Genomic DNA, 13410 nt, shown 5'->3' with positions numbered 1-13410 from the left:
TATCTATCTATCTATCTATCTATCTATCTATCTATCTATCTATCTATCTATCTATCTACATAGATAGATAAACATATATATATATGTATATATGCATATATATATATATATGTATATATGCATGTGTATATGTATATATGCATGTATTTATTATTATTATTATTATTAGTTACACGCAAAAACGTGAAGAAAGTGTGACAACTTTGCCGAAACAGATTGTTTGAGCTTTCACGGTGTCCGTAGTTTATGTAGTTCTCCAGATAAGCGCGCTGAACAAGCGCGTGCTTTCTCAGTGCTCATAACAAGCATGCGCGTATTTTGCCGCCTGGGCAGCTGGTGCAGCTTGGGAAGAAGACGCAGGGGGAACCGTATCTGATAGGGAAACGCGGATCGACGTTAACACCCGTTTAGTAGTTCGGAATCTGACTCTCGTCCTCTGGTTCGCTCTCTCTTGCCCCTTCTCTCTGCAACTTTTCTGTTGGATTGTTGTCATAAAGGCAAATAGTGCCGAAAAGCTTATTTAAAAAAAAAAAACTACTGGAGTAATGTGCAACAATGCGGTATGATGTCGGCCCTTTTCCTCCATCCAACTGATCAGCGCCACTTTGCTGTTGAAGCTTCTAACCTGGCAGCTTTACGCTCTGATAAAAATACAATTTGACAACATCTGGAAACGAAGTTAAAGCTTCAATTTGAGGATCTGATAGAGGCGATCTCTGCCGCAGTCTGCATGTTGGTTCATCCCGCAAAAAGAGCCGCTGCTGAGTCAGCGGAGCGTCCTGCTGCGCCTCGGGATGGAGCAGCAGCAGGTGGCAGCGCAGAATTTAACAGTAACTAAACAGGATCCATTCATAATAACTTTGGGTTGTGATGCACAAATCAAAAGCACCGTTGTCAGTGTGATAATTTGACTCCTATATGTGCAGCTGTCCAACATATCATCAGTTCTAGCCGGTGTTCGAGGGGGGAAAAAAGTCGCACCTGGCCTGGTGCAACTTTTCAGACTTTAATGCGCTGCTGACGAAGAAGTCTGGGATGATGTTCTGTTTCTTATTATACGTCTATTTCTGCATAAAAGACTTAAAGGTCAATATTTGCTGTGAATATAGTACAGCCTGTAAGTTGATGTAAAGTTCGCTTACGTTTCTATGGCATCACTGCTAGGAGTCAACTTCTACTCGACTTTTATCATTTTATAGTCCACCTTAAATATGAAGTCTATCAACACCTAATATGTACATACATAATGATGCCCCCTTAACATTTTCGCCTGCCCCCTCATGTATCCATGGCTAGAACTGGCGATTCTCAATATAGTAACAGGAACTAATGCACCAGCCCTCCATTTACATGTACAAATCCAGAGACTTGTAAGAAAAATGTAGTAATCTTGATGATTACTGGAACGCTGGACTTTATTGGTAATTTCACTATCAACTTAGCTTGTAATATACCACTTGTAAAGTTTGAATGTTCTCTTTAGAAATGATGATACAGATTGCCTGTTTCTTCAAATTAATTAAAAAGTAAAATACTGAGTGATTCTGCCTAAATTATATTTATGTTGAAATAATTTTTTCTGAAAAAAACATTTTTAGAGTTTTATTCACTCCAACAAAACTTCAGTAGTACTCAGTATTGCAGACAAAAAACAAACTAAATTGTAAAAGAAATTCCCTTCTTGAGAGAAATGTAACAAGAAAACAAAAATCCAACTGAAAGTATTTCAACAGTCTCATTGATGAACTAACTCCTTGTATTGCCACCATTTTCTACAATCTTGTGTTTCTTTTCCTCTGATGGTGCTTTGAAAATGCAGGCTCTGTAGTACTGCAGCTCCTTAATACTCTCCTTTATGTCATCTAAGGCTCTGGAAAAACAGAAAATGTAAGTGTAAGAGAGTTTTAAAGCGACCATTATTTGGTAAAGTATAACTTACTTATACAGCTGAGAAAAACTTTGTGCTTAATCTTCATTCAGTGTAGCACATCACATCCCAATCCCACCCCTCATATTTCACCCCTTATAGTGCAGTCAGTGCGCCACTGACTGCCGTCGCCATTACTGGGCGTTCATTTTATCAGCTTCCTTCCTGTTATGATCTTGTGACAATACTTACTGTTCGCCCCTATTGCTGAATAACGTTAAAATTGACCCATAAACAGCAGCATGCATTATTAGTGCCGTAAAGAGAGTTCTACCGTGCGAAGAAGAATCTTCTATGCATGTGGTTTGCTTTTTTCTATCACTAAGATTTTCACCAGTGAGAGTTTCTTTATTTTCCTCTACATTTGACGTGTAATTGAATACAACTAATACTACACGTGCAGTTAAAGAGGAAAAGGTATAAAATACATTAAACATTAAATATGTCCTTAATCTTCCCATGACCTTAAGAGACAGGGTCATTTAGACCCATGAGTTCTTCTGTGTGCAGTCTGGCAGGATCAAACTGATCCTTTGTGCGCTTTTTTACAAGTTTTTTTGTGTGTATGTGTGCATGTGCGTACGTGGTTTTGGAAACTGATGGTCTGAGAGGACAACTCCCAGCTTCCCCATTGTCTGACTGTGGCATTTGCTGCACTCCTCCTGAGCATTATGCCAACACCATGGGAGAGGCAAAAAATTTATTCTAGGTTTTAACTAAAGAGTTGTTAGTGAGAGTAGCCATAATGCACCTAGTACACCACCCAGAAGACTAGTCATCTATTTAATCTAAGCTCACAGTAATACCTACTGAACTACAGCTCTGTGGTATTTTACATCACATTGATTTAATGAATGATAAAGCTGTAATTTCATGTGTTTTGTTTTTATTAACCTGTGGGCTGCGCTCTTATGAGGTGCCATCTTGAATTCTTCTGGGAACCACCGTCTGTAAACATTCAGAGTAGAAGCAAAATCACATCATTCAGTTTTTTTAATATATCAAAACAAGATAATTCAAACACAGAAATTTTAATACCATAACCAGTTATGTTTTCATTCTTTGTAGTATTAGCAGAAAATATCACAACAGCAATCAATTGAACAATCATTAAAAGAAAAACAGAATATAAATTAAGTGTTTTAAACTCAGGATTTTGCCAAAATATGAGGTAAAAACCTCATATTGTATATAAGCGCTGATTAAACAATCAGTGCTTAAAAGACAAAGGAAAATATCAAAGCCCTACCCTGAAAAAAATAGAAGCTACCAATATTTGTGTTGTGGACTCTCATAACATGAAAACCAGGGTTTTATGATAATTGATTGGTTTTAGTAATCACTTACACAAGCGATAAATTCTGAAGTAGTGGTGCTTTAAGTGCTTCCCCCCACCGGGAAGCACTTTTACCTCATGACTGATAATACATGAGGTAAAAGGTAAGCACAGCTACCAGAGTAGATGGTGAGACTGACCTAGTCTCAGCTGCTTTTCTCTTGCACTGTAAAAGTCACTGCAAGTAAACCGCTCTAAGGGTTCACTTCCAAGTGAACCAAGACCAACCCCTTCCAGGGAGATCAGAATTCACAAAATTAACTTTCTCACCATGCCAAACACATTGTGGTCAGTTAAGATGGACCGAACACTAATGTGGTGTGAAAGCAAACTAAAGCTGCTGAAACCTGAATGACTTCAAGTACATCCCACATTTCAGTATGGGCCTTGTAATATGTTTATATTGTACTTCTTACATTTTAATTTTTTTTTTTTTTTTTTTTTTAATAATACTGCAAATTCAAGTGTTTTTGCTTGACTTCAGTTTCCTCAGCAGATCATCTCTACCATACAGCATTCTCAGTAAATTTGGGAGGAAGTGCAACTTTTGATGTGTGTGAACAAGACTGAGTTCTGGAAGCTTCACAACTTATTGTGGGATCAAATCCTTACCTGCAGAGCTCTTTGATGGTGCTGACATCAATGATTCTGTAGTGAAGATGGTACATGAATTGTGGCATGTACTTGTCCAAGAACCTTTTGTCTGCATGCACAGAGTTGCCTGGAGAAGAAATAATAAAACATGAATATTAAGGTCTTGATGCAACAACATGATAGCAAGACAAATTCTCCCTCTGATGAGGGTAAAAGGTAACACACAAGACAACATTTAGCTGTGAGCTAAAGTGGTGATCTGTTTTTTAAAAGAGTTATTATTAGATGTACCCATTATTAATTTGGTCACTGGTCAGACGATTTATGTTAAACACATTTACCATACTGAGTATGATGCTGAAATAGTTCAGTAGAATCATACTATGTGTAGTTCTCATGCATTCTGACAAATACATTTAGAGCTGTAAACACAAGCAAAGTTGTTCCACACCACAACACAGCACACTCGTGTATGAGTCACTTAACACAAGTGTGTTTCTATAGCTTTTCTGGACAACCTACAGTAATGTTTACATGCATCTATGAATAGTTACACAGTGGATTAAACTTACCGGCAAGGGGGCATTGTCCAGGTGGAGTGTGCTGCCTGACAAAGGACAGAAATTCATACTCTGCTTGTTCCAGGGTCATTTTACTGTTTTGAACAGCCTGGGTCAGTCCTGACTGATACAAACAGATAAAGTAGTAGAGCAAAGCAGCAAGTATGACACCATTCACAGAAATGCCTGAATGAATAAATGAAAAGATGAAAAACACAAACCAAGTGCTAAATGATACAGTTTGTTGCAGTTTGGGATGAGTGTCTACCTTTCCATGATGCTCTTTACACCAGTCCGACATTCCATCCAGAAGCTCGTCTGGTTGGTTGATGATCATGGATGGTCCCTAGCAAGCAACAACAAATGAACTTCATTTCCAAGACAAACTGAAGTTATCACACACTGAAGCACTTATTGTTTGCATTACCTCTGCTATAATGTTCAGATCAGAGTCTGTGATGATGCAGGCCATTTCAATGATTTGGTCCTTCTCAACATCTAAACCTGTCATCTTTAAAGAATAAAAATAGAACACATTAAAAAGAAAAACTCAAATGTGTCATAGTTTAGTCTCCGACTTTACTTAAATTTTTAACAGAACAAATATCTTTTGAGCAGAATTTAATGAGGGATTTTCCATGGCTTATATTAACATATAACCCATGCATGTTTGAAAGCGTCCTTTTCTGAAATGCTTTGTTTTACTTGAGATGTAACAGAACACAAACCTTTCAAAAAGCTTGTTTCTGCCTCCCCATAGTACACAAAATTTTTCCAGAAGTATTGGGGAACATCAAAGTGTGATAGGGCTTTACGTTCTCTTTGCTCAGTAGTTGTTATGGTCTTTCAACTCTCCCATGGATGCAATCTTTGCCAATACTTTTATTGCTGAATCATAAACTCTGACCTAAAACTGATCAGGTGAGCCTGTAGAGCTTTATGTCTGGTCCCAATACTTGCACTACACCCTATCCCTCTCTGTGAAGTGTGCACTCAGTCAAAGTGAACATAAGCGTTCAAGTGTGCAGGTTACAAGCATGCAAAAATTTGAGAATTGGGACAGTACACCTCTATGTCCCAACTTGGACTTTCAAAATGGCGGGAGCGGTCACCGTTTTGGCACTTGTGCTGCTAAAAAGTATACCTACAACAACAACAAACACATTTTTTAATGTACCATATAGGTATTTTTGCTTTCCAAAGTCATTGCAGGAGATATTTGGCTGTTCAAATGTGTTTTGTTATGACTTGTTGAATACGGAGCAAAATTTGATAGCATTCAGTAGAGTATAGTACAGTAGAGTGAAACTGATTTTGTTTCAAACACAAAATCAGTTTGAAAACTGATTTTTCAACAAAGAGCTAGCACAGTGAACACTGCCATATTTCTGACAGCAACTTTTTATTGTATAATGATTTTGTCAAAGAAATTACCTTTAATAGTCTTAAAGGCAATTCCTCCAGCTATTATTCAGCTAATTAATGGTATAATTACATATTCGGCTGTTACTCCAAAAGAACTCTGATTAGAAATGTCGGTGACTCTGTAAACAAAATGTAATAATAACTTCATAAGGAACACATTGATGTCAATTTTCTCCCCATATTCCTTGAGAAGAAAACATTTGTTTAAAAAATATATCTCTTAAAAAATTAATCCACTTTTTTCCACTTCCACAAAAAATAAAGAAATTCATTTCAAAATTATATAAGTTGAACTTATAATGACTTTCTGAAAGAGAAATTCAATATAAATACCAATTCTTGTGCGCTATGTGACTCAGGTATCAAGACAGCAGAACCAATTTTTTAAATTGCAACTTAAATAATGTTTTTGGAAAGATTTTCAAAATTGAATATTGTTTAAAAGATCTATTCCTCTTTCACATTTTGATATAATAAAAGTTGGACTGACAGGGGATGAAGAGTGAAATTATGACATTAATGATTTAATCCTCTGGCTAATATGCCATTCATAAATGCCACTTTTTAAAATTTAACCACATTTTAAATTTCTTTTTAAGTGAAATATATTTAATGAAATTTTATTTAAGAAAGTGCACAAAAGCCCAAACTTCCTTTGGCTTCTTTATATTTAGCTTAATTTAAGATTTGAAATTCCTCTTGCACTTGTAACATTTTCTATCTTACTTTTCTCTTATTGTTAGTTTGTGTGACTATTATTTTTTTAATTATTTTTTCTGCTCAACTTATGTCATACTTTTCTGTTACTGGTATGTGCCTTGTCATATTATTTTCTTAAAAATTTCAATAGATCAAAAATAACTATTGCCACATTTCCACCTTTAAATTGAAAAAGTCACATGCAGTGATGAATTGTAGGGAAATACTTTGCTGAAGTCTTTCTGGACATGTGTAAACAGGGCGCAAAGTGGGCGGGTTTAAAGACCCGTAGACAGCTCCAGATTACTGTGCCAGTGGTGCCCAAACTCGGTCAGCTTCCAAGGGCCTGTTTTCTGTTTATCTGTGCTACCCATAAATCGATGGGTTAATCAGGACAAAATGCGTTGGTTTGTGGGCTATTTTGTCCCTATATTTTAAAATATTTTAGTAATATTACTCTCTTTTTTTATTATTAAACTTTGCTAAGTAGATGTTGGTAGCAATACTATGTGGGATTAAAGCTGTGTAATAGTCGTGTAATATTAGTGTATATTAATCATATCCTATCATTTCAGGAACGCAGTGACCTGCGCAGTTCGGTGGACACATTTTGACTGCGCTGCATCTGATAACAGACATACAACGTATTAATGCGCAAAAAAGAGTTGCGGTGATCTGTATTTGTCTATGTTTAATTCAATTCCAATGAAAATGTTTCCCCTGCCTGATAATTTATTCTTAATAACACCTTTGTATTAAAAATATTTTTTAACAGGTAGGACATTCTAGTAAAAGGATTAGTGCATACATCTATAGCTTTTCATTTTAAACAGGTAAAATATTCAGATGAAGGAAGTGATCTTCTGGTCTTGTCATGTATATAACTTGTTCCAATGCTATGCTAAGAATAACCCTTAAGCTTCCACTTCAGTCCCGTCACTCAAATAATGTTATCCAATGTATTTAAGATTAACACAACCCGCTATAGTTTTCTGTTTGTAAACATGACGGTAGCAGTTTTGGACGCGTAGCACTGACAGATAGTCTTAACTATCTATCTGTACTACGGTAGGAAAATCTGACGAGGTAGCACTGATAGTCAGAACACCAGTCTTGTGCGAAATTCTGTTCCCCTGTTAAAATCTGTTCCCCCGTGTTGGAGTGCACACTGCAGCTAGAGAGGTGGATTCAATCATTGAGAATTTGGCAAATAATGAGCAAATTTTTCCAAAATCACAGGATTTATTGATGATGAAGAGAGGAATAAAAGACTTGCTGGTAAATTAATTTGTTTTTATGAAATGTAGTGAGAACAGATTATTTGAGGCAGCTGAAGTATCCCTCCCTGGCTCTCAAAACTTTGGCAAATAAAGAGTAACCATTTCCAAATTCTCAATGTTTATCATGTGTGATAGTATGTTTGAGCTACCAAAAATTAGCAACTACAAATTTCTTTTATCCAGTAACCTGTCATATTTAACATTAGAACGGGATTTTCCAGAAAGTCTACACTATCATCTTTTCAGGAAGACTGTGCGCTGCTGTCAGCCAGCCTCCCTCATCTTAAATTAGCAATAAAAAATTATAAATACACAATGCATTGGAAAACTGTTTGGTCACTCACTTTTTTTTGTCAGATTTAAGTGACAAAAGTAGGAAAAAGACCGATTCTCATGCCGATTAAAAAAACAACACAAGTCAATGTAAGAAGAACTCCACACAAGACCTTGTTTATTTATTTTACAATTTTGTTATTGCTTCTTTTTTTAACAGCAGCTGCCGATTAAACAGAATGTTACAACCTTGACATGATTATATGAGTTATTTTACCGAGAAATCGATCAGAAACACCAGGAAAATGAGCTGCCCCAGCTGCCTCTATAGCTGCAGTGTAGGCTCCCAACACAGGGGGAACAGATTTTCACAGGGGAACAAAATTTCGTAGAAACCTCTTTTCTGACTATCTGTGCTACCTCGTCAGATTTTGTCACTGTACCACGGATAGACAGCTAAGTCTGTCGGTGCTACGCATCCAAAACATCTACCGTCATGTTTACAAACCAAAAACTATAGTGGGTTGTGTTAATGTTAAATATATAGGATAACATTATTTGAGTGACGGGACTGAAGTGAAAGCTTAGGAGTTATGCTTAGCTTTGGAACAATTTACATAAATGACAAAATCACAAGAATATCACTTCCTTCATCTGAATATCCTACCCGTTTAAAATGAAAAGCTATGCATGCACTAATCCTTTTATTGTTGTGTGTTCTGTCTTTTCCTCTCTCTTTTATCTGCTTACATGCACACGCAGCAGCTTACATAACCATGTTTATGTGTGACTGTCACCAGTCATACATAAACAGACTGAAACTGATTAGACTACTGTTTAAGGAGGGAACACATTGCACAAAAGAATAAAAAGCTAAACTCGCGTTACAATCTTTGTTTTACTTCGTTTCATCCATAAGGTGTGCTAAGTATGGTCCAGCGCTGGACGGTGAATGTAACTCTGTATCTGTTCCATTTGTATGACATGTATGGCTTGTAACATTTGATCATTTTTCGATATTAAAGCTTGTTTTTATGTATAACCAAATCTCATTATTTCTTAAGGTAACTTACACTGAGGGGTTCTAGTTGGGCCCTGAAACTGGTTAATGAACCTGGGTGGTGCACAGAGACAAAAATGAATGAACTCCAACAATTAGAATATTCTATCTTTTAAAAAAATATTTTAAATACAAAGGTGTTTATAAGAATAAAACAGTATCAAACAGGGGAAACAGGTTTTGATAGGAATTAAATTAAACACAGACATCTACAAACTAATCATCGCAACTCTTTTTTGCGCATTAATACGTTGTATGACAGACTTTATGAGATGCAGCGCAGCCACAATGTGTCCACCAAACTGCACAGGTCACGGCGCACCTGAAATTATAGAATATGCTTACACTAATATTACACTGCTATTCCACAGCTTCAATCTCACATAGTATCACAACTAAAATCTATTTAGCAAGGTTTGATTTAAAAAAAGTGTAATTAAACTGAAATATTTTAAAGTATAGGGACAAAATAGCCCACAAAACAACATATCTTGTCCTGATTAAATGCCAAACAATGACTTGTTTACAGAAGTAACGGCATTGTAGACTGCAAAGCCATTTATAAATATATTTTCAAGCTGCCTGTTATCTAAACTAAAAACATGAAGTAATACAGCAGCTTAATGAAAGCCAGGTTTAAAATAAATAAAACTTACCATAATATTTGATGAAATAAAACACATGAAACAAAAGTTCCATAGGTAGGATGTATTTATAAGAAATCTGCTGAGTAGCATTGATGTGCTATGTGCATTACCACGAGGTAGGACAGATTCATGGGTAGCACAGATAAACAGAACACCTGCTTTTAAGACTGACTTTGGGCATCACTGCACTATGCCTTCAAACCCTTCAATTTGCACGAGCATTGGGATTGGGCCTTAGGTGAGCTGTTGTTGGGTAACGTTCGGAGACCAACCACTCATGGGAAGGTTCACCACTGTTCCACGTTTTCTCCACGAGTGGATAAAGCTTCTCAGATGTTCTCTGGAGTCTCAAAGCCATTAAAGAGGTTTTTAGCACTTTCCATATTAGCAAAACTTAATGAATTTGTTTCTAATCTAATCTCCTTTGTTTGAGATTATTTAGATAGAAATAAACGTTGGTATATATCAGACTGTGTGCAACATATTTTATGGGAAGGACCTCGCTTCAGCAAACAGAAAGGAGAAGGGACGGACTACTGTCAGTCTTATACCTTATTTGGAAATGGGACCATTGCATCCGGAAGTAAAGGGGGTGCTGTTTCCTATATTATTTGTGGTCTCCCATTTTTTTTTATTTTCTTTTGAAATGTGTGATATATCTTCACCTTTAGGAAGGAGTTCCACTCTCTGCATGTATTTGAACTTGTCTCTTATTTACTTCAGCACATCTCACAGTTAAATTCTGTAGCTTTCTGTGTACTTCTAAATCTGCTTGTTGGAGCCTATTAAAAATTAGATTAATTTATTTTTTGCTAAATTGTTAATTTTCGCAGATCTAAGTTTATGTGAATGGTAGATCTATTGTTGTATATTTATTTATGTATTCATTTGTTTTGCTTTGTCCCTCCTCCTCGTCAGTCAGCCTCCTGCAGTGATTAACATCCAGAATCTGCTGCTGGGGTTGATCTGATTGTTTGGTGAAGGAGTGAGGAGTGAAAAGGTTTTTTGTACCACAAATTAACATTTATATTTGAAGTCAACGCGGAGATTATTTTTTGTTTCTTTTATAAGTAAAAGAAACCCCTTTGAAACAAGAAAAGTCTCCGCGAGTGCTTTTTATTTTTTCTTTGAGTGAGTCGAAAACCTCCTCCTAAAAGACTACTCTTGCATTTTTGTTTCTTGGACTTTCTTATGATGCAAGAGTGGCCATAACACTGCTCCTAACTCGCATCTTTTCATTCCTGCTACTGCCTCTAGTGGCGTTAAAGTTAACACAACTAATATAATTGCATTACTAATCCAGAATACCACAAAGTTTTTATTATTAATTTTTAATTTTCTTAAGAATGTAGAGCTAATTAAATTACCTAAACAAGACCCCAAAGTAGTTCCAGTTTCTCTCAATGGCCAACCTGTTGAAACTGTGACAAATTTTAAATACCTTGAGTCATTCCTGGAAAGCCAGCTCAACTTTGCTGAAAACACTGACTATATTTCTAAAAACTGTTCTTAGAGACCATCTATCTTTCAATAAGACCTAGTGATCTTGGGGTCACCCAACTAGAGCTTGTGTAGAAGACTATGTTGAGTGTTTTAACTTTTCATCTCTTCGGCTGATTTGGTCACATGAGCTGCAGAATCACTGACAAACTTTTAAGAGTACTTTGAATGGCAGGTAAAATAATTTTGTTTGAACTGTTTGTTGAAAGAACATTTCAGCAGATAGTATCCATCCTCTTTATTCATCAGTTTGAATCTCTAAGCTCCCGTTTCCCTTGGGTACCTAAGAACATTGATTAGAAGTCATTTATTGACAGTGCAATAATCATTTTTAACCAAACTGAATGTTAACATTTACCTAAGGCTTTTACTCGATGCACAAATTGTTGATATTGTGGTTCTATGAATGTGTTTTATTTTATAGTTTTAGAAAATTTCCACCTCAATAGACTAAATAGTTTAATCTTATTTTTTCTTATATGTAAGACCAACCAAAAAATCTCTCAGAATAATATACATGGCACAATATAAGCAAAAACATCAAATTTTGCTTGCATCTGTTTAACAACCCTGTGAATCATAGTTGATCATGTTGCTTTTAATGTCTCCTTATGTTTTATATTCCTCCTATAATTGATGAAGATATATGAATATTATTTATAATATATAAAGGTCTTGTTTATGTCATTTACTTAGCTCAACATCCTTAACAAAATGAAAAAATATTGTGTTTTATAAGACAATTTAATCTTTTACGGTGCCAGTAATGCAGGAATTAATAGCAAATAATAAACATTTGGTAATGTAATTATATTAGTTGTGTTACCACCCCCACGCCACTAGAGTCAGTAGTAGACCCGAAAAGACGCAACGAAAGAGCAGATTTAGAAGTACACAGAAAGCTACAGAACTTAAGAACTGTGAGCTGCGCTTAAGTAAATAAAAGAGGGAAATTCAAATACATAATGAGAGTGAAACTCCTACCTAAAGATGAAGATCACAGATTTCAAAAGAAAATAAAAACGGGAGAACGTAGATAACATAGGAAATAGCGCCCCCGTCACTTCCGGAGTGCAATAGTCCCATTTCCAAATAAGGTATGAGACTGCCATATGGTCCATCCCCGCCCCTTTCTGTTTGCTGCAGCGAGATGCACTTGTATTTTCTATAAAATCTACTGAAATCCACCTCCATATTTGAGCTTTTAAGTCTACATCTCATTTTATGTGAGCCTTTTTACATAACCAGAGTTTCTAAAGCCTGACCACATAAATGCCATGAGCAACAGACTTGCCTCCAGGTCCACCCACACCATCCTCTGTGACATTGAGCTGGAACACATGCTGATTCTCCTGTCCAACTGAACAGCTGAAACGCAACCAAGTGATGAAAAACAACTGAGAGCAGCTTCTGGATAAACAAAGCCCTTTTGGACAGCTCCAGCGCGCTGCTGCAATCCTTTAGTGCGGTGTGAACAACAGTGTCTGGAAAAGAACGAAGGCAAAAACGATTTCTTCCCGCATCCCAGTTTGAACCTAGCTAAAGTCCACGCGATGTTCCGTGACAGAGTGATCATGCTAGAAAGTTTTTCTTCTTCTTTCCGGTCCAGACAGACGGAAAGCGCACCGCTGGACTACTGCTGCCACCCTCTGTTCAGACAGAGGGTGACAGCAGAGGCATTCTTCATTTCTATTGCAGAAATAGAGGCTGCCTATTTCTGCAATAAAGTTTGATTATAACCTCTGATTTTTCTTAAGCTATCCGCTGATTTCATATAATATGTTGTGTACATTGAATCAGAAAAGTTTAGGAACTAAAGCTTTAACTATTTTCCCTATATGAGGGTACAAATTTGAAAACAAAGGCCCTACTTTTAATATAAAATACCTGCTTGGTACAAAATACCAAGTCAGCCCAGAAGTTGGAAGTAGAGCATCTGATGGATGCAGTGTTGGAATAACTATAACTATAAATGCATAATTCATCATGTCACACTGGAGTGGCGGCGCTATAGCGCCCCCATAAAATAGCACCCCCATAAAATATTAGATTTAATATTACTTTTTTTTCATCTGATTTTAACTTTACTTATATAAAGTTGTTGCGGCA

At 36.4% G+C, this 13410-nt stretch overlaps 1 protein-coding gene across 1 annotated transcript; it reads right to left on the bottom strand.

The window, feature by feature from the left end:
* Positions 1-1585: 1585 nt before the first annotated feature.
* On the bottom strand, positions 1586-12934 carry smfn (small fragment nuclease). Its single transcript, XM_015024123.1, has 7 exons — positions 12596-12934; positions 4845-4928; positions 4686-4763; positions 4430-4541; positions 3876-3984; positions 2822-2875; positions 1586-1870 (listed from the first exon to the last, which is right to left on the bottom strand). Exons 1-7 carry the CDS (start codon positions 12875-12877, stop codon positions 1747-1749), a joined length of 843 nt encoding a protein of 280 aa, XP_014879609.1. The 5' UTR covers positions 12878-12934; the 3' UTR covers positions 1586-1746.
* Positions 12935-13410: the final 476 nt, after the last annotated feature.

The sequence above is a fragment of the Poecilia latipinna genome, unplaced genomic scaffold (genome assembly GCF_001443285.1).
Source record: "Poecilia latipinna isolate Pla-1442-1.1 unplaced genomic scaffold, P_latipinna-1.0 Scaffold3533, whole genome shotgun sequence".
NCBI classification, from domain to species: Eukaryota; Metazoa; Chordata; class Actinopteri; order Cyprinodontiformes; family Poeciliidae; genus Poecilia; species Poecilia latipinna.
The sequence above is the reverse complement of the archived record's forward strand: the minus strand, read 5'-3'. Positions and strand labels throughout refer to the sequence as shown.